Source organism: Heterodontus francisci, chromosome 26, assembly GCF_036365525.1.
Source record: "Heterodontus francisci isolate sHetFra1 chromosome 26, sHetFra1.hap1, whole genome shotgun sequence".
NCBI lineage: Eukaryota > Metazoa > Chordata > Chondrichthyes > Heterodontiformes > Heterodontidae > Heterodontus > Heterodontus francisci.
Genome location: NC_090396.1, coordinates 14,854,744 through 14,879,441, shown reverse-complemented (window position 1 = coordinate 14,879,441; position 24,698 = coordinate 14,854,744). Strand labels below are relative to the sequence as shown.

The 24,698-nt window shown below is 48.1% G+C and overlaps 1 protein-coding gene across 1 annotated transcript in view; it reads right to left on the bottom strand.

The window, feature by feature from the left end:
- Positions 1–4,259: 4,259 nt before the first annotated feature.
- cdr2l (cerebellar degeneration-related protein 2-like) overlaps positions 4,260–24,698 on the bottom strand; it is a 118,639-nt gene continuing 98,200 nt past the window's right edge. Inside the window, exons 3-5 of the mRNA XM_068058672.1 lie at positions 16,907–17,055; positions 15,262–15,426; positions 4,260–7,672 (exon numbers count right to left, since the gene is read on the bottom strand). Coding sequence (XP_067914773.1) covers positions 6,793–7,672; positions 15,262–15,426; positions 16,907–17,055 — 1,194 coding nt within the window. The 3' untranslated portion in view covers positions 4,260–6,792. The remainder of the gene's footprint in view (positions 7,673–15,261; positions 15,427–16,906; positions 17,056–24,698) is intronic.

The following is a 24,698-nucleotide window of genomic DNA, read 5'->3' as shown; positions in this document are numbered from 1 at the left end:
AATGGCATTATCTATAACCGTGGTGTAGCTGTACCACTCCAACTGGTTTATTTAGAGCACAATCATGTTTTTTGTTAAAATAAAATAAAATCAGTAAATGCAGCAGAACGACTATATTTTTATCCACACAATAAAAACACGGCTCTTACTTTTCTTGACTTAATTATTTTTGGGCTTTTTTCATGTTACTGCGATCCAACTGGAAAAGGTTGAGAGCCGCAAATGAGATGCTAAAGAGCCGCAAGTTGCTGACCCCTGACCTACAGGGTTAGATGAAGAGGAGTAAGAGGAGGCTTATGTGGAGCATTAACACCAGCATGAACTGGCTGGGCCGAATGGACTGTTTCTGTGCTGTAAATTCTACATAATTGTAGATCTCTGCCCCAGTGTCAGGATTTTAATTCTTTGGCCTGGAAGAGATGTTTGCTTTGACTTCTGATATGGTTTTGTGATGGTCGGATTCAGGATTCTGAGTGCTAATTCACAAAGGTTGAGCAGCTTTGAAAATGAACGGGAAGCACTGAATCAATGGGACTTGGTGCCTCAATGAGATGACCCTAGAGGTTATAACCCGTTCCCCCGCCTTCTCCCCGTAACCCTGCACATTCTTCCTTTTCATATAACTGTCTAATTCCCTTTTGAATGCTTCAATTGAACCTGCTTCCACCACGTTCTCAGGCAAAGCATTCCAGACCTTAACCACTCGCTGCGTGAAAAAGTTTTTTCTCATATCACTTTTGCTTCTCTTACCAAATACATTATATCTGTGCCCTCTCGTTCTCAATCCTTTAACGAGTGGAAACAGTTTCTCTCTATCTACTCTGTCCAGACCCCTCATGATTTTGAATACCTCTATCAAATCACCTCTCGCCTTCTCTTCTCTATGGAAAACAGTTCTAACTTCTCCAATCTATCTTCATATCAGAAATTCCTCATCCCTGGAACCATTCTCCTGAATCTTTTCTGTACTCTCTCCAATGCCCTCACATCTTTCCTAAAGTGCGGCGTACAGAACTGGACACAATACTCCAGCTGAGGCCGAACTACTGTCTTATGTAAGTTCAACATAACTTCCTTGCTCTTGTTCTCTATGTCCCTATTAATAAAGCCCAGGATACTGTGTGCTTTATTAACAGCTCTCTCAACCTGTCCTGCCACCTTCAATGACTTATGCACATATACACCTAGGTCCCTCTGCTCCTGCACCCCCTTTTGAATTGTACCCTTTATTCTATATTGTCTCTCCATGTTCTTCCTACCAAAATGAATCATCTCACATTTCTCTGCATTGAACTTCATCTGCCACCTGTCTGCCCATTCCACCAGCTTGTCAATGTCCTTTTGAAATTCTACACTATCCTCCACGCAGTTCACAATGCTTCCAAGTTTCATATCATCTGAAAACTTTGAAATTGTGCCTTGTACACCAAGGTCTAGGTCATTAATATATATCAGGAAAAGCAAGGGTCCCAACACTGATCCCTGGCGAGCCCCACTACAAACCTTCCTCCAGCCCGAAAAAGATCCATTAACCACTACTCTTTGTTTCCTGTCACTCAGTCATTTCTGTATCCATGTTGCTACTGTCCCTTTTATTCCATGAGTTACAAGTTTGCTCACAAGTCGGCACAGTGGCGCAGTGGTTAGCACCGCAGCCTCACAGCTCCAGCGACCCGGGTTCGATTCCGGGTACTGCCTGTGTGGAGTTTGCAAGTTCTCCCTGTGTCTGCGTGGGTTTTCTCCGGGTGCTCCGGTTTCCTCCCACAAGCCAAAAGACTTGCAGGTTGATAGGTAAATTGGCCATTATAAATTGTCACTAGTATAGGTAGGTGGTAGGGAAATATAGGAATAGGTGGGGATGTTTGGTAGGAATAGGTGGGGATGTTTGGTAGGAATATGGGATTAGTGTAGGATTAGTATAAATGGGTGGTTGATGTTCGGCACAGACTCGGTGGGCCGAAGGGCCTGTTTCAGTGCTGTATCTCTAATCTAATCTAAAGTCTGTTGTGTGTCACTGTATCAAATGCCTTTTGAAAGTCCATGTACATCATATCAACAACATTGCCCTCATCAACCCTCTCTGTTACCTCTTCAAAAAACTCCAGCAAGTTAGTTAAACATGATTTTACCTTAAGAAATCCATGCTGGCTTTAATTAACCCGTATTTGTCCATGTGACTATTAATTTTGTCCCAAATTATTCTTTCTAGACGTTTCCCCACCACCTAAGTTAAACTGAATGGCCTGTAGTTGCTGGGCTTATCTTTACACCCTTTTTTGAACAAGGGAATAACATTTACGATTCTCCAGTCCTCTGGCACCATCCCTGAGTCGAAGGAAGACTGAAAAATTATGGCCAGTGCCTCTGCCATTCCCACCCTCACTTCCCTCAGTATCATTGGATGCATCTCATCCGGTCCTGGTGTATTATCCACGTGAAGTACAGACAGCCTTTCTAATACGTCCTCATCAGTTTTAAACACCTCTAGTGTCTGACTTACCTCCTCTTTCAACATTGCCAGGGTTGCATCTTCTTCCTTGGTAAAGACAGATGCAAAGTATTCATTTAATACCTCAGCTATGCCCTCTGCCTCCATGTGTAAATCCCCTTTCTGGTCCCACTCCTCCTTTTACCACCCTTTTACTATTTATGCGTCTATGGAAAACTTTGGGATTTAATGCTAGCTGCCAGTCTCCTTTCATGCTCTCTCTCTTTGCTTTTCACTTCCCCTCTGGGCTTTCTATATTCAGCCTGGTTCTCAATAGTATTTTCTACCTGACATCTGTCATAAGCACACATTTTCTTTATCTTAATCTCCACCTCTTGTCATCCAGGGAGCTCTGGATTTGTTTATCCTACCTTTCCCCTTTGAGGAAATATACCTTGCCCACTGGCTGCTGTTGTATTTCAGCTGGCGGCTGACTGATGGAATTAATTTTTATAGAAGGTGAAAGACTGCAAAAAGGTAAGTTTTAATTTCTGTGTGGTAAGGGTATCAAACAATATGGAACTAACTGGGTAAATGGAGCTGTGGTGTAGATCAGCTGTGTTCTGACTAAATGGTAAAACAGGCTTGAGGGTCCAAATGGCCTCCTCCTGTCGCTGTGTTAGTTTGCTGACACTCTCATTCAAATGCAGCTTATTGTAGGAAGTCTTCCAGTAACAACTGCCTTCGTGTAGCAGGAGGTTTTATTATTTTAAAAGCAGAGTACATTTTCCTGACGTTACTGGGTCTCACGACTCCACTGGCCATTCTCCCAGTGTGAGCTTTAAATACGTTCATAAACAGGCTATTATACTACAGCAGGCATCACAGCCCAGTCCAATTTAATCCAATCACAGTCGAGTTCAATCACAATCCGGCCCAATCTAATCCAATCAGTCGAGTTCAATCGCAGGCCAGCCCAATCTAATCCAATCACAGTCCAGCCCAATCTAATCCAATCACAGTTGAGTTCAATCACAGTCCAGCCCAATCTAATCCAATCACAGTCCAGCCCAATCTAATCCAATCACAGTCGAGTTCAATCACAATCCGGCCCAATCTAATCCAATCAGTCGAGTTCAATCGCAGGCCAGCCCAATCTAATCCAATCACAGTCCAGCCCAATCTAATCCAATCACAGTTGAGTTCAATCACAGTCCAGCCCAATCTAGTTCACAGTTCAGTCCACTCACAACCCGGTCCAATCCAATCCACACAGGAGGCCATGTTGCATCAGGAAGCACTGACTGATCATTATTTCCTGCCATCCCACCCCCTGCCTCTCCTCCAGACTGATTGTGGTAATTGTACTCCTGCCCAGGGCACGATCAGCAGCTCAGTACAGAGCAAGAATTAAAAGCTGCTTATGTCTGTTTGTGTGTGAACTTCTGTGCTCCTCAAGGTGAAAATGTTGTCAGATCCAGTGACCATCCTCCTCCCGGCTGGAAAGTCAGTATGGGAGTCTGGTAAGGGCAGGCTTGGGTGCATCTGTGATTCACCCCATATTCAAACAGTTCACATGGATAAGGTACCGAAGGGGTGACCGGTTGCCATGGAGACGGCATCTTCAGGACAGATGGGGTGGGGGGGATGAAGGTGACCGTGAGGTGCTGCACTCAGCCCTTGGCTCTATTTAACAATGAGAATGTGGCCCAGAAATAAACAGTCACAGCACACTGAGCATTAACAGCAATGTCATTTTTTAATGTTAGAACCATACAAGGAACTAGAGGTTTAGTACTTCATTTGAAGTTATACTTAACAAAAAAAAAAACTTTTTTATAAATAAGTTTTGGCACTTCTCTGTAACGTGTGATAACCTCTGGGTCCATGTCATTGGAGAGGGAGCAGTATCAGCGTCAGTGATCTCTCACACAAGGAAGCATTCCTCTCTTCCTCAACGCGTAGACTCTCGATCCGATTGGGGTCCACACCCACCACCTCACTAACCCTCAGCCATTGGTAACCCCACTGAAGTGGCAATTTTAGACTTTGAGTGCTATTCGACCACAGTGTACTTCACTTCCAAGCTCAGCGCAATCGTACAGCCCCTACTGCCACCCAGTGGGAACTGGAAAACTTAGAACAGCACAGAGTATGGGCCCTGGGGCCTTTACCCACCGCTCCTGCTTTTGCATCGCATCACTTGGCCATCACTGAGTTTGCTTTTCTGTTCTTTGACCTGAAGTACATGCTGATTGGCGATGACAATGGTTGATGTGGGCCCCATGACTTATACATGATATCACCCATATCTCCCCATGTAGTCTGCACGACTGTAGGATTGGGCCTGAGGCCCAAAATCACTGACTTCTGGACACACGAAGCTGAGGGATGTCAGCCCGGGAATGGGACCATCCTGTCCCCAAAAATACTGTTTTAAACGTGTTTCCTCAGTGTCCGATGAGGAGTGAAATCTGAGGGCATCACAGAAGGACTCAGGAGAGCGGTGAAATGGGACAGCCCCCTGGGACAACGGAATGGCCCCCTGGGATTTTCAGTGAAGATAATGGAAGATTGTGGAGCTGTAAATGGTCAGGTGGTAGCAGACTGCACTAAATCGCAGAAAGGTCAAAGTCCCACATTTATTGATGTCCACATCTTCCACTCTTGAGCACATTTGAGACATCACAAGGCTGCCTAATCTCCTCAAAGCCCTCATTTATCCCTGGGGCCTGAAGCCCACTCCACTGCCACAATGCACAGTCTTTTCCGTCCCTGTCTCCACCACGACATGTGAATAATGCACCGAGGGGACATGATCCTGAAGAGAAAGGCAGGCTGGGCAGGGCTCCATTTCATTATAGGCCTGAGTACCAAGATGGCCGCTCCTCAAACTGCACATCAGTCTCCATGGGAAGACAGCGGTAAATTGAACGTTAACACTGCCAAATATAAGCTATTGCACATTGAGTGAAATACAAGCACCATAAATGTAAGAGAAATGGAACACAGTAGCCCAGGAGCTGGGATCGACTGTGAACTTGTCAATGTGGACGGGGAGAAGCCAGCACAGCAAGTGACCAGGAGCAGAACCCTGGCTGATTTCCCTCCTTTGCTGTCCCAGCCTCACTATCTGGGCTCACCCACTGGGTGAGGTACTGGAGTATGGCTGGAGTTCAGTGAGCGCCAGCAACCTCAGGAGAGGTGGGGAGAAAATGAGACTGGAGAGTCACAGTCGGCCATGAAACCCAATCAAACAGCAGCAAGTACTAAAGGCAGAGACAGCACAGGTCAGAAGAAATCTTCATGCATTGGAGGGGGCAGGATCCAGGTCAAAAGCCAAATGAACGCCTCTCCCTCCCCTTCAGATACAGAAGGACATTTCTGAAAGCAATTACATTATTGCATAGTGTCCCCTCACCCCTCCACCCACCCACAACCCCACAAACAGTCAACATAGCAGAGAGGCCTGGTCTGACAAAATTAGCCAGGTCAAACAAGAGAACTGGTAAATGCACTAACAACCTCCCCACCCTAACCCAAGTGGACAGGCGGTAACAGAGAGCAGAGTGGACAGTACTGAGTGAGAATGGTCCTCTCACAGGGAACTTTGGCCTTTTGTTCATCAGCCTATCAGAACTACTAACCCCCACATCTGCTACCATGCAACAGTCGCACTAAATCTGCAGTATATTTTAAGTGTTCCTGCGGTTTTAAAACCGTAAAACCTTGTAAAGATGGTGGCTGCATTGCCAGAACCCGTTTCCTAAAGCTCGTTTATAATACTGAACTTCTCAAGAAAAAAAAACAGGCAACTGTCTGGGTGCCAAAAGCAGACATTTTGCATTGCGAAGAGTGGTGGCAGTAAAATAAAAGTTCCCATAATCTGGAAGCAGCAGCAGGTCAGGATAAATCCTGAAGCAATGCTGGAATGGAGAGGATTAAAAAAATACACGTGTGTGTGTGCGATTCAGGACTCGGCCAAAGACTGATGTGACACTACCATGGTGACAGGACAACAGCAGGGGTCCTTCATAGCAGGACCAGTGAAGATATGGTGTCTAATCCTCTATTGGAGAAGACACCTTTAAGAGCAAATTTAATGCATCGCATAGGCCTTCATTGGGGTGGCTGGGGAAATCCTACATCCTGTATTCTGTAAATTGGTGTGTGCATAAGAGGCCTGGAAACAGGCCCGGAAACAGGCCCAAGAGGACATTCCTGTCAAAGAGCTGCATTTTGATTGGCACAGTGGAGAGAGAATCCTTTAAGAGTGTCTCCTATTGGATGGTGCAGGTGGCTCCAAGATGGCGCCTGCGAGCGCTCTCACACAACCTCCCCGTTTCTCGGGCTCCGTTGATGGATCACTTAGAGGTCTTGGTCTTGGATTTGCTGGCACTGATGTCGGCCTTGGTCTTCTGGATGCGGGAGAAGATTTCCTTGAAGAGGGCCTTGTACTCTGGCTGGGATTGGCCCAGCCTCTTGTCCGCCGCCTCCACCTGCAGGCTCAGACTCAGGCTCTTCTCCGGGGCCTTCACTTCTGCCTCCAGGCACTCGAGCAGGAAGTCACGGCACGAGCTGTCGCGCGAGACGGGTCGCGACGTCTGAACTGCCGCGTGACGTAGGCCCTCCTCATGCCGCCGGCACTTGCCCAGCAGCTCTTCGTACTTCTCCAGCAGTGCGTGGTACTGTTCGTCCACCTCCCGCAGGATGGACATGCCCCTCTTGCGCACATTGTTGGCATGTAGCGTGTAGTTCCCCTCGTGCCTGCTGACGTCATCCCGTGTGATGATGGCACTGAGCGCCGTGTCACTGCAGCTCTTGCGCACGCGCGCCTGGCCCGAGGTGGTGGCCGGCGGGCTGGTACCCGCAGGGGCCCCGTCGTCCGACTCCGGGGCGTTGTTGAGTGGCTCGAGCAGGGCCTCGGACAGGTTGTCCTCCCCGCTGATCAGATACTTCTTCACCTGCTTCATCTGCTGCAGCTCCCGCAGCTCGGCCTCCAGCTCCCGCACCCGCAGCTTGCAGCTCTCCATCTGGCAGAGTCGCCGCTCCAGCTCCGAGTACTCGCCCAGCACTGCCGCGCACTCCCGCTCCGCCGCCTCCTTGCGCTGCTTCTCCTGGCTGATCTGCAGCCTCAGGGCATTGGCTGTCAGGCGCAAACGTTCATTCTCCTTCTCCAGGCGCTTGTGCTCGGGCTCAGTGAGGGAGCCTGTCCTGGGCAGCGGGTCATCCTGACAGCCGTACCTGAACAATAGCAAAGATATCAGGTCAGAGGAATAGAATCATAGAATCTCTCAGCACAGAAGGAGGCCATTTGGCCCATCGTGACTGTGCCAGATCAGCTTTATTTCCCGCCCCCCCCCCATAGTCCTCTTCAAGTCTTTTGAAAGTTACTGTGTGGAATCTGCTTCCACCACCCTTTCAGGTAAGTGTGTTCCAGATCATAACAACCCTTTGTGTTAAGCAAATTTCATACAATCATAGAATAATACAGAAGAACACAAGAAATAGGAGCAGGAGACGACCATTCGACACGAGCATGGCTGATCTTCTACCTCAACTCTACTTTCCCGCCCACTCCCTTAATTCCCTTGATGTCCAAAAATCTGTCAATATCAGTCTTGAATACACTCAGCAACTGAGTATCCACAACCCGCTGGGGTAGAGAATTCCAAAGATTCACAACGTCTACCGTGAAGAAATTTCTCTTCATCTCAGTCCTAAATGATTGGCCCCTTATCCTGAGACTGTGTCCAATCAGGGGAAACAACCTCTCAGTGTTTACCCGGTCAAGCACCTTCAGAATCTTGTATGTTTCAACAAGATCACCTCTCATTCTTCTAAACTAGGCCCAATTTACCCAGCCTATTATAGGACAACTCTCTCATCCCAGGGACCAATCTAGTGAACCTTCGCTGTCCTGCCTCGAATGCAAGAAAATCCTACCTTAGATATTGGTTAATGGACATGAAGCAAGAATAGGGATAAATGGGGCATTTTCAAGTTGGCAGGCTTGTTACAACTAGTGGAGTGCCTCAAGGGTCAGTGCTGGGGCCTCAGCTATTTAAAGTTTATATTAATGACTTAGACAAAGAGACAGACAGTAATGTATCTAAGTTTGCTGACAATACAAAGCGAGGTGGGAATATAAACTGTTAGGAGGACACAGTATTCCAGCTGTGGTCTCACCAAAGCCCTATACATCTGAAGTAAGACTTCCTGATTCTTATACTCTCGTCGCCTTGCAATAAAGGCTAAGATGCCATTTGCCTTCCTAATCGCTTGCTGTACCTGCATGCTAACTTTCCGTGTTCCTTGTACAAGTACACCCAAGTCTCTCTGAGCATCAACACTTACATGTTTCACCTGACCTGAAACATTAACTTGGTTTCTCTCTTCACAGATGCTGCCAGACCTGCTGAGTATTTAGAGCAGTTTTTGTTTTTATTTCAGGTTTCCAGCATCAGTATTTTGCTTTTATTTACAAGTTCCACATCTTTAAAAAATATTTTGCTTTTCTATTACCACCAAAGTGAATAACCTCACACTTCGCCACATTATACTCCATCTGTCACCTTGTTGCCCACTCACTTACCCTGTATACATCTCTTTGCAGCCTCTTTGTGTCCTCCTCGCAGCTTATATTCCCACCTTGCTTTGTATTGTCAGAAAACTTAGAAGCATTACTCTCTGTCTCTTCATTTAAGTCATTAATATAGATTTTAAATATCTGAGGCCCCAGCACTGATCCTTGTGGCACTGCACTATTCACTGCCTGCCAACTTGAAAATGCCCCGATTATCCCTATTCTCTGCTTCCCATCCATTAACCAATCCTCTATCCATGCAAATATATTACCCCCAACTCCATAAGCCCTTATCTTGCAATGTTAACCTTTTGTGTGGCACCTTGTCAAATGCCTTTAGGAGATTCAAGAATACTACATCTACTGGTTCCCCTTTATCTACCCTACTAGATTCTTTCTTTCTTTTCTTTTGGGCCTCCTTATCTCGAGAGACAATGGATACGCGCCTGGAGGTGGTCAGTGGTTTGATACATCCCCAAAAAACTCCAATAAATTTGTCAAACATGATTTCTCTTTTGCAAAGTCATGTTGACTTTGTCTGATCATGCTATGATTTTCTAAAGTGTATTAAAACTTTCTTAATAATAGCTTCCAGCATTTTCCCGATGATTGATGTCAGGCTAACAGGTTTGTACTTCCCTGTTTTCTCTCTGTCTCCTTGAATAGCGGTGTTACATTTGCTGACTTCCAATCCGCTGGGGTCGTTCTAGAATCTAGGGAATTTTGGAAAATCATAACCAACACATCCACTATCTCTGCATCTACCTGTTTTGGAACCCTAGGATGTAGGCCATCAGGTCCTTAAAGTTTCTCTAATACTTTTTCTCTGCTGATATTACTTTAAGTACCTCACTCTTATTAGCCCCTTGGTTATCTCTATTTCTAGTATGTAATTTGTGTCTTCTACTGTGAAGACAGACACAAAATATTTGTTCAACGTCTCTGCCATTTCCTCATTCCCAATGATAATTTCTCCTGAAACAAAAACAAGAAATGCTGGATTCACTCAGCAGGTCTGGCAGCATCTGTGGAAAGAGAAGCAGAGTTAACGTTTCGGGTCAGTGACCCTTCTTCGGAACTGACAAATATTAGAAAAGTCACAGATTATAAACAAGTGAGGTGGGGGTTGGGCAAGAGATAACAAAGGAGAAGGTGCAGATTGGACCAGGCCACATAGCTGACCAAAAGGTCACGGAGCAAAGGCAAACAATATGTTAATGGTGTGTTGAAAGACAAAGCATTAGTACAGATTAGGTGTGAATACACTGAATATTGAACAGCAGCAAGTGCAAACCTGAAGAAAAACAATCTGAGAAAAACAGTGGGTAAGCAAACTGAACAAACTAAGATGAAATAAAATAAATGCAAAAAAAGATTGTAAAAAATGTAAAAAGGAATATAAAAAAAAGGAAGAAAAAATAACTGAAAATGACTAAAAATGAAAGTAAAGTGGGGGGCTGTCATGCTCTGAAATTATTGAACTCAATGTTCAGTCCGGCAGGCTGTAGTGTGCCTAATCAGTAGATGAGATGCTGTTCCTCGAGCTTGCGTTGATGTTCACTGGAACACTGCAGCAATCCCAGGACAGAGATGTGAGCATGAGAGCAGGGGGGAGTGTTGAAATGGCAAGCAACCGGAAGCTCAGAGTCCTGCTTGCGGACTGAGCGGAGATGTTCTGCAAAGCGGTCACCCAGTCTGTGCTTGGTCTCCCCAATGTAGAGGAGACCACACTGAGCAGCGAATACAGTATACTACATTGAAAGAAGTACAAGTAAATCGCTGCTTCACCTGAAAGGAGTGTTTGGGGCCTGGGATAGTGAGGAGAGAGGAGGTAAATGGGCAGGTATTACACCTCCTGCGATTGCAAGGGAAGGTGCCCTGGGATGGGGACGAGGTGGTGGGGGTAATGGAGGAGTGGACCAGGGTGTCGCGGAGGGAACGATCCCTTCGGAATGCTGACAGGGGAAGGGAGGGGAAGATGCGACTGGTAGTGGCATCACGCTGGAGGTGGCGAAAATGGCGGAGGATGATCCTTTGGATATGGAGGCTGGTGGGATGAAAAGTGAGGACAAGGGGAACCCTGTCATGGTTCTGGGAGGGAGGGGAAGGGGTGAGGGTAGAGGTGCGGGGAATGGGTCGGACACGGTTGAGGGCCCTGTCAACCACAGTGGGGGGAAATCCTCGGTTGAGGAAAAAGGAGGTCATATCAGAAGCACCGTCATGGAAGGTAGCATCATCAGAGCAGATGCGTCGGAGACGGAGAAACTGGGAGAATGGAATGGAGTCCTTACAGGAAGTAGGGTGTGAAGAAGTGTAGTCGAGGTAGCTGTGGGAGTCAGTGGGCTTATAATGGATATTGGTAGACAACCTATCCCCAGAGATGGAGACAGAGAAGTCGAGGAAGGGAAGGGAAGTGTCAGAGATGGACCATGTAAAGGTGAGAGAAGGGTGGAAATTGGAAGCAAAGTTGATAAAGTTTTCTAGTTCGGGGCGGGAGCAGGAAACGGCACCGATACAGTCATCAATGTACCGGAAAAAGAGTTGGGGGAGGGGGCCTGAGTAGGACTGGAACAAAGAATGCTCGACATATCCCACAAAAAGACAGGCATAACTAGGACCCATGCGGGTACCCATAGCGACACCTTTTACTTGAAGGAAATGCATGGAGTTGAAGGAGAAGTTGTTCAATGTGAGAACAAGTTCAGCCAGGCGGAGGAGGGTGTTGGTGGATGGGGACTGGTTGGGCCTCTGTTCCAGGAAGAAGCGGAGAGCCCTCAAACCATCCTGGTGGGGGATGGAGGTGTAGAGCGAGGGATGCTGCCAGACCTGCTGAGTGAATCCAGCATTTCTTGTTTTTGTTTCAGATTTCCAGCATCCGCAGTATTTTGCTTTTATTTTAGTGGATAATTTCTCCTGTCTCTGCCTCTTAGGAACCAATGTTTACTTTAGCTACTCTCCTCCTTTTAATATACCTGTAAAAGCTCTTACAATACCTTTTTATATTCCTGGCTAGTTTACTTATTCTATTTTTTCCCCTTTTTATAAACTTTTTGGTCACGCTTTGCTGCTTTCGAAGAGCAATCCAGTTAGTCTCACTCCCCCACTCTTTCCCCATATGCCTATCATTTTTTCTCCATCAAGTATTTATCCAATTCCCTTTTGAAAGCCATGATTGAATCTGCCTCCACCACACTCTCAGGCAGTGCATTCTAAATCCTAGCCATTCATCGTAAATAAAAACGTTTTTCCTCATGTCCCCTCCATTTTTTTTGCCAATCACCTTAAAACTGTGCCCTCTGGTTATTGACCCTTCAGGCATTGCAAACTCTTATATAAACCTTTCATGATTTTAGATACCTTTATCAAATCTCCTCTTAGCCTTCTCTGCTTTAAGAACAATCTCAGCTACTCTAGTCTCTCCACGTAACTGTAATCCCTCATCGCTGGAACCATCCGAGTATCCACGCCAAAGCCTTCACATCCTTCCTAAATTGTGGTGCCCGGGATTGGACACAATACTCCAGCTGAGGCCGAACTAATGTTTTATAAAAAGTTTAGCATAACTTCCTGGCTTTTGTACTCTATGCCTCTATTCATAAATCCCAGGATCCTCTGCTCTATTAGCTGCTTTTTAACCTTCCTGCCTCCTTCAAGAATTTTTGCACAAACACCACCAGGTCTCTCCCTTCTTGCAACCCCTTTAAAATTGTACCATTTTCTCCTCAATTCCCTTGTAGTTTTTTTTTTTGCCAATTATTTTCAATTTATGACATCTGGTTACCGACCCAATTGCCAGAGGAAACAGTTTCGCCCTACATCCTTTATAAAAATCCCTTATGATTTTGAATATTTCTATTAGGTCTCCCCTTTACCTTCTCTGGTCTTAGGGGAACTATCACAGATTCTCCAATCTCTTCACATACTCCCTCATATCACTCTGGTAAATCTCCTCTGCACCCTCTCTAAGACTTTGACATCCTTCCTAAAGTGTGGTACCCAGAATTGTACACAATACTCCGGATGAGGCCTAACCAGTGATTTGTAAAGGTTTAGCATTACTTCCTGTTTTTGTATTACATGTCCCTATTTATGATACGCTTTCTTACCTGCCTCATCAACTTGCCCTGCCACTTCAAGGATTAGTGAATAGGCACCCCCAGGTCCCTCTGCTCTTGCACCCCATTCAAAATAGTACCATTTAGATTATAGTGCCACTCCATGATGCCCCCCCGCCCCCAAGTGCATCACTTTACACTTCTCTGCATTAAACTGTATCTGGCATGTGTCTGCCCACTTCATCAGTCTATGTCCTCCTGAAGTCTGCTACTATCCTGCCACTATTTACCTAGTTATGTCCCATCAACAAACTTCAAAACTGTATTCCTGTGTCATCCATGGCTCAGTTGGTAGCATTCTTGTCCGAGTCACAAGGTTCCAGGTTCACGTTGCACTCAAGGACTTGAGCACAAAAAAAAAACAAGGCTGACTTTCCGGTGCAGTACTGAGGAAATGCTGCATTGTTGGATGTGCTGTCTTTTGGATGAGATGTTAAATCAAAGCCCCATCTGCCCTTTCAGGTGGATGGAGTCATTGAGTCATCGACGGCACAGGAACACAGGAGGAGGCCAGACAGCCCATCAAGTCCATGCTGGCTCTCCACGGAGCCATCCAGTCAGTCCCCTGCTCAATCATGGAAAACTTTAATTTGGTCACCTCAAAATTTCTTTAAAAACCAAAACAAACCTAACCTCCTAACGTTTCCTTATAACTTTAATTCCTTACAAATGGAATTATCTGTTGCCCTGAATAGCTATTATAAAATTTTGGTATTGATGAAAGGTCACTGACCTGGAATGTTAACTCTAAAAGATCCCATGGCACTATTTCGAAGAAGAGCAGGGGAGATATCCCAGTGCCCTGATCAATATTTATCCCTCAATCAACATCACTAAAACAGAATATCTGGTCATTATCATGTTGCTGTTTGTGGGAGTTTGCTGTGTGCAAATTGGCTGCCACGTTTTCTACATTACAACAGTGATGACACTTCAAAAAAACCCCACATTATTGGCTGTAAAGTGCTGAGATATCCGGTGGTCGTGAAAGGCGCTATATAAATGCAAATCTTTATTTTTCCCTACATGCAAGTCCAGGTCATTTATATATAACAAAGAAAGCAATGGTCCTGATACCAATCTATGGGGGACCCCACTGCATACTTCTCTCAGTCAGAAAAATATCCGTTCATCACACTCTCTGCCTCCAACACTTACGAACCCGAGTTACCACCGGTCCCTTCATACCAGGTGTTTCTATTTTCCAAATAAGTCTGTTGGGTGGTACTTTATCAAAACACCTTTTGAAATTTTACATTCACAACATCTACGGCACTGTCTTCATCAACTCTCTCTGTTATTTCATCAAATAACTCAATCAGGTTAGTCAGAGATGATTTGCCTTTAACAAATCCTTTATGACTAGCCCTTACTAACCCATTCTCCTCCAAGTGAGAATGAAGTTTGTCTTTAACAATGGTGTCTAGCAGTTTTCCCATCATGGGGGAGGCAGTGGCGTAGTGGTAATGTCACTGGACTAGTAACCCAGAGGCCCAGGCTAATGTCATGGGGACATGGGTTTGAATCCCACCATGGCAAATGGTGAAATCTGAATTCAATTAATAAAATCTGGAATTAAAAGCTAGTCTAATGGTGACCGTGAAACCAATGTTGATTGTTGTACAAACCCATCTGGTTCACTAATGTCCTTCAGGGAAGGAAATCTGCCATCCTCACCTGGTCTGGCCTATATGTGACTCCATACCCACAGCAATGTGGTTGACTCGTAAAATGCCCTCAGTTAATAAAATCCCATGAACAAATAAAAAAAAATGTCATTAGTCTGATTGGCCTGTAGATACCAAGTACCCTCTCCCCTTTTAAAACAGGGGTGTAACATTTATAATCCTCCAGTCCTCTGGCACCACTCCCACATCCGAGGAGAATTGAGATTGTGGTCAGAGCTCCTGCTATCTCCACCCTAGCTTCCCTCAGCAACCTAGGATACAACCATATTAACCAGGTGACTTGTTAATTTTGAGTGATGCCAATCTATTTAACACCTCCTTTCTATTATTTTAATCCTATCCAATATCTCTACTCCCGCTCCTCTACTGCAACATTTGCATCCTCTTGTGAAGACAGATGCACAGTACACATTCACTATTTGTACGCCATCTGCAGAATGCTACCTGGGCATGGCACACAGCTCCTTCAGGCAGGGAAACGTGTGGATAGTTTTTCGGCGTTCCCGTTTATCCCTGCGGACTCGCAGCTGATCCATGTTTCTCATTTCCTGCACCTGGCTCTGAAGCACGTCCACTTGGTTCTGCAAACCCTCAATTGTTTCCGTCAATCTGTAGCCAATTACAGGAACACAAGTTGCAGTTACTCAGTCCATCCAACAATTACTGAGGACAGGTACAGCACAGGATTAGATATAGAGTAAAGCTCCCTCTACACTGTCCCCATCAAACACTCCCAGGACAGGTACAGCACAGGATTAGATATAGAGTAAAGCTCCCTCTACACTGTCCCCATCAAACACTCCCAGGACAAAAAAAAAGGTTAGAAAAAAGAAAGAAAAAAAACCGGGGTTACATACAGAGTGAAGCTCTCTCTATACAGGCTTATGGATGTGCCACAGCCCCAGCCTGAGAACAGTGCACCTTACTGCATCTCTGTACATTTTCCAATTCTGACATTAGCCTTACTTCAATTTGATTGAGACGGCTAATTTACAGAGCCGCACCCACTAGAACATGCTTTGGAAACTCATTTCATGTAGGATCCTATAGTAAGGAGATAACATACTTGCAAGCCAATGAGCGTATAGAAGACTGGGGGATGCTCGAGGTACATAGAATCATAGCATCATACAGCAGGAAAAGAGGCCATTCAGCCCATCGTGTCTGTTGCCTCTTTGAAAGTACCATCCAATTCGTCCCACTTCCCCTTCTTTATCCTTAGTCCTGCAACTGTTTTCCCTTTCAAGAACATAAGAAATGGAGCTGGAGTAGACCATATGGCCCCTTGAGCCTGCTCCGTTATTCAATACAATCATGGCGGATCTTCTCAATTCCACTAAGTATTTATCCAATTCCCTTCTGAAAGTTACTATTGAATCTGCTTTCACTGCCCTATCAGGCAGCGCGTTCCAGATCACAACAACTCACTGTATAAAAATTTCCCCTTATCTCCCCTATGGTTCCTTTGTCAATGATCTTAAATCTGTGTCCTCTGGTTACTGACCGTCTGACACTGGAAACAGTTTCTCCCCATTTACTTTATCAACACCCTTCATAATTTTGAACACCTCTATTAGATCTTCCCTTCACCCTCTCTGTTCCAAGGAGAACAACCCTATTTTCTCCAGTGTCTCCACGTAACTGAAGTCTTTCATCCTAGATGCTATTCTAGTAAATCTCCTCTGCATTCTCTCCAAGACTTTGACATTCTCCCTGAAGTGTGATGCCCAGAATTGGACACAATACTCCAGCTAGTGATTCAGAAAGGGTTAGGATAGCTCCCTTGATTTTGCACTCTATGCCTGTAGTTGCACCCCATGTCTCTCTGTCCCTGCATTCCCTTTAAAATTGTATCATTTAGCCTATATTGCCTCTCCTGATGACTTGGATTGAAACCCGGGCTGCTGAGGGGACATTTACCAAGGTCCCTAGAGAACACCTGTTAATGGGGCCTAGGGGCGCTGGGGCATGAGTGGGACCTGGGTTCAAATCCAGCCCAGACTGATGGGATGGAAGACTCCTTTTGCCTGCTGGTGGGCCCAGCCCCGTTGCACACAGGGAGTGGCGTGCGCTGCCCCGGTATACTCACCGTTCTATCTTCTGTTGCGAAGCCTTGCTGTCCAGCACCAGCCTCTGGTTGTGGAGCTCTAGGTCCCGTGCTGTCACATCCAGCTGCTCGTATACTTTGGCGTGTTGCTCATTCATCTGCCGTAACATCTCCAGTTGTTTGCTGAGGTACTGGGAGACAAGGACACAAAGTAAACTGAACGATGGTATTGCTTCGAGGGGCCGAATGGCCTCCTCCTGTTCCTATGTTGAAGGGAATCCCCAGCTGGGTGTGATTGTGACTGGGAGCTGATTTTAGCCCTCTGACTGGCACACAGCTACTAAGGCAAATCATCACAGCCTGTGCCCAGGCTGACTCAGTGCACGCCAGTGACTGAATTACACAATGCCTCTCAAAGCAGCAGCCCTACTTTATATTTTATATATTGTAGCAACATTGTCCAGACACCCCTCCTGACAGAAAGGTTGCTTTACTTAGCTGGCACATCCCTCACGCCGGCTCCCCAATGGCTGGCTACAGTCACGAGTTCTCCTTCTCTCCACCAGGTTCGAAGGGGAAATCTGTGGAGTCAGAGAATCATTCAGCACACGAGGAAGCCACTCGGCCATTGTGCCTCTGCCAGCTCTTTGAAAGAACTATCAAATTAGTCACAGCTTTCACCCTTCAAGTAAATGTTTCCCTTTCAAGTATATATCCAGTTCCCTTTCAAAAGTTGCTACTGAATCTGCTTCCACTGCCCTTTCAGGCAGCGCATTCCAGATCACGACAACTCACTGTGTAAAAACATTTCTGGCTCTTTTACTAATTCCCTTAAATCTGTGCCCTCTGGTTATTGACCCTCCTGCCAGTGGAAACAGTTTCTCCCTATCTACTCTATCAAAACCCCTTGTAACTCTGAGCACCTCAACTAAATCTCCCCGAAACTTTCTTTACTATAATGAAAACATAGGTGACTATAATGATAGGTTGAGTGAGTGGGCAAAAAACCTGGCAGATGGAGTTTAATGTAGGAAAGTGTGAGGTCATGCACTTTGGTAGGAAGAATCAAAAGGCAGACTATTATTTAAAAGGAGAGAGACTCCAAAAAAGTGCAGCTCAGAGGGACCTGGGTGTTCTTGTGCATGAAACACAAAAAGTTAGCATGCAGATGCAGCAAGTAATTAAGGCGGCAAATGGAATTTTAGCCTTTATTGCTAGGAGGTTGGAGTTTAAAAATAGGGCAGTCTTGTTACAACTGTACAGGGTGTTGGTGAGGCTGCACCTGGAGTACTGTGTACAGTTTTGGTCCCCGTATTTAAGAAAGGATATAGTGGCATTGGAGGCAGTTCAAAAGAGATTCACTAGGCTGATTCCTGGGATGAAGGGGTTGATTTATCAAGAATGCTAAACAGGTTAGGCCTTTATTCATTAGAGTTTAGAAGAATGAGGGGTGATCTTATGGAAACGTACAAGATTCTGAAGGGGCTTGACAGGGTAGATGTTGAGAAGATGTTTCCAATAGTGGGGGAATCTCGAACTAGAGGACATAGTTACAGAATAAGGGGACACTCATTTAAAACTGAGATGTGAAGGAATTTCTTCTCTCAGAGGGTAGTGAATGTTTGGAATTCTCTACCCCAGAAGGTTGCGGAGGCTAGATCACTGAAAGTATTTAAAGAGGAGGAAGACAGATTTTTGAAATATCGGGAAGTTGAGGGCTATGAGGAGCTGGCACGAAATTGATTGATGAGGGAAGGGCTGTAGATGTCATATACTTGGACAGTAAGGCGTTTGATAAGGTTCCCCATGGTATGCTGATGGAGAAAGTGAAGTCGCATGGGGACCAGGGTGTACTAGCTAGATGGATAAAGAACTGGCTGGGCAACAGGAGACAGAGAGTAGCAGTGGAAGGGAGTTTCTCAAAATGGAGATGTGTGACCAGTGGTGTTCCACAGGGATCCGTGCTGGGACCACTGTTGTTTGTGATATACATAAATGATTTGGAGGAAAGTATAGGTGGTCTGATTAGCAAGTTTGCAGACGACACTAAGATTGGTGGAGTAGCAGATAGTGAAGGGGACTGTCAGAGAATACAGCAGAATATAAATAGATTGGAGAGTTGGGCAGAGAAATGGCAGATGGAGTTCAATCAAGGCAAATGCGAGGTGATGCATTTTGGAAGATCCAATTCAAAAGTGAACTATACAGTAAATGGAAAAGTCCTGGGGAAAATTGATGTGCAGAGAGATTTGGGTGTTCAGGTCCATTGTTCCCTGAAGGTGGCAACGCAGGTCAATAGAGTGGTCAAGAAGGCATACGGCATGCTTTCCTTCATGGGACACGGGCACGATAGCGTCTTTTAAGATGTATCTAGACAGATACATGAATGGGCAGGAAGCAAAGAGATACAGACCCTTAGAAAATAGGCGACATGTTTAGATAGAGGATCTGGATCGGCGCAGGCTTGGAGGGTCGAAGGGCCTGTTCCTGTGCTGTAATTTTCTTTGTTCTCTTTGTTGTTCTCTTTGAAAGAGGAGTTAAGGTCCGGGGCAGATCAACCATGATCTTACTGAATGGTGGGGCAGGTTTGAGGGGCCGAATGGCCTACTCCTACACCTATTTCCTCTGTTCTTATGTTCTAACCCCAGCTTCTCCAGTCTCTCTACATATGAATCCCCTCATCCCAGGCACCATTCTAATAAATCTCCTCTGCACCCTCTCTAAGGCCTTAGCATCCTTCCTAAAGTTTGGGGCCCAGAATTGGACACAATGCTCCAGCTGAAGTCCAACGAGGGATTTATAAAGCTTTACATTAACTGCAGTATAAATGGAATGGAGTCAGCCTGTGGTTGAGGTGGGATTGTGCAGTCAAAGTCAGTTCACCAATGACCAGTTGGAAAGGTGGCAGCTGAAGAGATTTGGGAGAGAGAAGGCAGTAAGTCAGTTGGTGAGTAGTTTGAAATTTGCAGTGGCTCCCCAGACCGTCAGCAGGTTAAGGCGGTGAAAAACACACACACACACACACAGCAGAAAGGTCAGGGTCCATCCTGACCCCATGCCGAGCTAGCTGGTATGAATCATGGCATAGCTAAATCACAGAACACGCTCACACTAGCCCCCACGCCAACCCCAATCTGGGATTCGGTGGGTGACTGGTGGGTGGGGAATGATATTGCTGACTGGTTTTCACTGCCCCAAACTGGAAAGTGTGTGCACAAGGGGCAGGCTGGTCAGTGATTCCCCCCCAAGCTGAATAGCCCAAAGAGTGGTGAGAAATGTGGAACTCTTTACCACAGGGAGTGGTTGAGGTGAATAATGTTGATGCATTTAAGGGGAGGCTAGATAAGCATAAAAGGGAGAAGAGAATAGAGGGTTATGGAGGATAGAGTTAGATGAGCAAAGATGGGAGGAGGCTCGAATGGAGCACAAATGACAGCATGGACTGGTTGGGCCGAATGTCCTGTTCCTGAGCTGTTTATCCTCTATACTCCTGTCTGTGAAGCATTCACTGTGTTGGCTCATACATTGTGAATGGCCACTTGGAGGAGGTACTGGAGGAGAGCCAGCACCTGTGTTATTGATGGAGAGGGGGAGGAATGCTGAGCTGCTCACCTTTAAATTTATTTATAAATCTTTCCAGCAGTTAGTATCAAAACCAAGCAGAGGACTAGTGAAAGGTAGAACTGGGGCCCACACTGCCTTTAACTGACGGGAGTGGGGTGCGGGGGGGAACATCAAATCGATTCGCAGCTGGGGGAGGGAGACAGAGGCGCTGCTGAAGGGAAATCATCTACTGAGTGATTCTGATGATATAATATCTTTACTTGAAGATTTCAGCCACGGTTAGACAGATCCTTGCATTGTTGTTAACAATTGAGTCACAGAACTCATAGGGACCAGGATTCTGGCAGTGCGATGCAGGCAAGCAGCCAGCTGGCACTGAGCTGCTATGTGAAGCAATCTCTACGCCTCTCACACTTTCTCTCTGTGTCCCTGTGCTCCAGCCCCATCATGTGCTGTATAAAAGCATGAATCCCAGTGATGTCTCAATGATAACTGACTCACGATTAGCTCACTCCCGTGGTTCGTGTGTTGTGTTTAATTTGATTGAAGGGAGCTACAAGCTCAAAGTGAATAGGGCCGAAGGCCCAGGGTCTTTATTAATACTGACGGTCTCCTAGTTGGTAACTGTGGGCCAGATCTGGCTGCAATCGGGCACCTCGCAGTGTAAAATGTTAGTAATGCTGTTTACTGCACCCGGCAGCAAGAAAACTGTTTACACCGTATCTCACTGGAAGAGCCAGCTGATAGTGGTAAAGTGAGGGCACTTGGCATTTAGGACTTTACTGAATGTCAGGAACAACAGTCCATCTCCTTCACCATTGAGATTTAAAGATTGAGAAAGAAACAGGAAATGACAGAAGAGGATGAATTAAGAGATGAATTAGGTACAGAAAGAGAAATAAAGAGAGGGAAAGAAAGATTGGATTAACAGAAAGAGAGCTGAAAGGACCAATAATATTTTATTTTCAAATTTGATATTTAAAAAAATCTCTTAACAATGATTGACTGCAGGGAGGAATGAGATTGAATCATTTAAATTGTTCCCTTTCTGAGCCACAGGAGGTTGATTGGCATTGCATTAAAAATTATCACATTGTTAAAAGGGCACTGATGCTGCTTTTGAGCAGCCCCAACATTCTGCAGAGAGTTTAATGGCCAATTAATGGACAAATCCAGCAGGTTCTTAAAAATAACTGCAGGGGGCAGAGTGGAGTCAGGGCCATGGGGCAGGGCAGAGTAGGGGCAGAGTAGAGACAGGACCACGGGGCAGGGCAGAGTAGAGGCAGGGCGATGGGGCGGGACAGAGTAGAAGCAGGGCCATGGGGCAGGGCAGAGTAGAGGCATGGCCATGGGGCAGGGCAGAGTAGAGGCAGGGCGATGGGGCGGGACAGAGTAGAGGCAGGACCATGGGGCAGGGCAAAGTAGAGGCAGCGCCATGGGGCAGGGCAAAGTAGAGGCAGCGCCATGGGGCAGGGTAGAGTAGAGGCAGGGCCATGGGGCAGGGCAGAGTAGAGACAGGTCCATGGGGCAGGGCAGAGTAGAAACAGGTCCATGGGGCAGGGTAGAGTAGAGGCAGGGCCATGGGGCAGGGTAGAGTAGAGGCAGGGCCATGGGGCAGGGCAGAGTAGAGACAGGTCCATGGGGCAGGGCAGGAACATGGGGCAGGGCAGAGTAGAGACAGGTCCATGGGGCAGGGTAGAGTAGAGGCCGGGCCATGGGGCAGGGTAGAGTAGAGGCAGGGCCATGGGGCAGGGCAGAGTAGAGGCAGGGCCATGGGGCAGGGCAGGAACATGGGGCAGGGCAGAGCAGAGGCAGGGCCATGGGGCGGGACAGAGTAGAGGCAGGACCATTGGGCATGGCAAAGTAGAGGCTGCGCCATGGGGCAGGGCAAAGTAGAGGCTGCGCCATGGGGCAGGGCAAAGTAGAGGCAGCGCCATGGGGCAGGGCAGAGTAGAGGCAGGGCGATAGGGCAGGGCAGAGTAGAGACAGGGCGATAGGGCAGGGCAGAGTAGAGACAGGGTGATAGGGCAGGGCACAGTAGAGGCAGGGCGATAGGGCAGGGCAGAGTACAGGCAGGGCCATGGGGCAGGACAGCGTAGAGGCAGGGCCATGGGGCAGGGCAGAGTAGAGGCAGAGCCATGGTGCAGGACAGCGTAGAGGCAGGGCCATGGGGCTGGGCAGAGTAGAGGCAGAGCCATGGGGCAGGACAGCGTAGAGGCAGGGCGATGGGGCAGGGCAGAGTAGAGGCAGGGCGATGGGGCAGTGCAGAATAGAGGCAGCGCCATGGGGCAGGGCAGAGTAGAGGCAGGACCATGGGGCAGGACAGCGTAGAGGCAGGGCCATGGGGCAGGGCAGAGTAGAGGCAGAGCCATGGGGCAGGGCAGAGTGGAGGCAGGGTGATGGGGCAGGGCAGAGTAGAGACAGGGCCATGGGGCAGGGCAGAGTAAAGACAGGGCCATGGGGTAGGGCAGAGTAGAGACAGGGCCATGGGGCAGGGCAGAGTAGAGACAGGGCCATGGAGCTGGGCAGAGTGGAGGCAGGGTGATGGGGCAGGGCAGAGTAAAGGCAGGGCCATGGGGCAGGGCAGAGTAGAGGCTGGGCGATGGGGCAGGGCAGAGTACAGGCAGGGCGATGGGGCAGGGCAGAGTAGAGGCAAACCGAAGGGGCAGGGCAGAGTAGAGGCAAACCGAAGGGGCAGGGCAGAGTAGAGGCAGGGCGATGGGGCAGGGCAGAGTAAAGGCAGGGCCATGGGGCAGGGCCGAGTAAAGGCAGGGCCATGGGGCAGGGCAAAGTAAAGGCAGGGCCATGCGGCAGGGCAGAATACAGGCAGGGGGATGGGGCAGGGCAGAGTACAGGCAGGGGGATGGGGCAGGGCAGAGTAGAGGCTGGGTGATGGGGCAGGGCAGAGTAGAGGCAGGGCGATGGGGCAGGGCAGAATAGAGGCAGGGCGATGGGGCAGGGCAGAGTACAGGCAGGGCGATGAGGCAGGGCAGAATAGAGGCAGGGCGATGGGGCAGGGCAGAGTAGAGACAGGGCCATGGGGCAGGGCAGAGTAAAGACAGGGCCATGGGGTAGGGCAGAGTAGAGACAGGGCCATGGGGCAGGGCAGAGTAGAGACAGGGCCATGGAGCTGGGCAGAGTGGAGGCAGGGTGATGGGGCAGGGCAGAGTAAAGGCAGGGCCATGGGGCAGGGCAGAGTAGAGGCTGGGCGATGGGGCAGGGCAGAGTACAGGCAGGGCGATGGGGCAGGGCAGAGTAGAGGCAAACCGAAGGGGCAGGGCAGAGTAGAGGCAAACCGAAGGGGCAGGGCAGAGTAGAGGCAGGGCGATGGGGCAGGGCAGAGTAAAGGCAGGGCCATGGGGCAGGGCCGAGTAAAGGCAGGGCCATGGGGCAGCGCAAAGTAAAGGCAGGGCCATGCGGCAGGGCAGAATACAGGCAGGGGGATGGGGCAGGGCAGAGTACAGGCAGGGGGATGGGGCAGGGCAGAGTAGAGGCTGGGTGATGGGGCAGGGCAGAGTAGAGGCAGGGCGATGGGGCAGGGCAGAATAGAGGCAGGGCGATGGGGCAGGGCAGAGTACAGGCAGGGCGATGAGGCAGGGCAGAATAGAGGCAGGGCGATGGGGCGGGACAGAGCAGAGGCAGGGCGATGGGGCAGGGCAGAGTAGAGGCTGGGCGATGGGGCAGGGCAGAGTAGAGGCAGGGCGATGGGGCAGGGCAGAGTAGAGGCAGGGCGATGGGGCAGGGCAGAGTAGAGGCAGGGCGATGGGGCGGGACAGAGTAGAGGCAGGACCATGGGGCATGGCAAAGTAGAGCCAGCGCCATGGGGCAGGGCAGAGTAGAGGCAGGGCGATGGGGCGGGACAGAGTAGAGGCAGGACCATGGGGCATGGCAAAGTAGAGGCAGCGCCATGGGGCAGGGCAAAGTAGAGGCAGCGCCATGGGGCAGGGTAGAGTAGAGGCAGGGCCATGGGGCAGGGCAGAGTAGAGACAGGTCCATGGGGCAGGGCAGAGTAGAAACAGGTCCATGGGGCAGGGTAGAGTAGAGGCAGGGCCATGGGGCAGGGTAGAGTAGAGGCAGGGCCATGGGGCAGGGCAGAGTAGAGACAGGTCCATGGGGCAGGGCAGGAACATGGGGCAGGGCAGAGTAGAGACAGGTCCATGGGGCAGGGTAGAGTAGAGGCAGGGCCATGGGGCAGGGTAGAGTAGAGGCAGGGCCATGGGGCAGGGCAGAGTAGAGGCAGGTCCATGGGGCAGGGCAGGAACATGGGGCA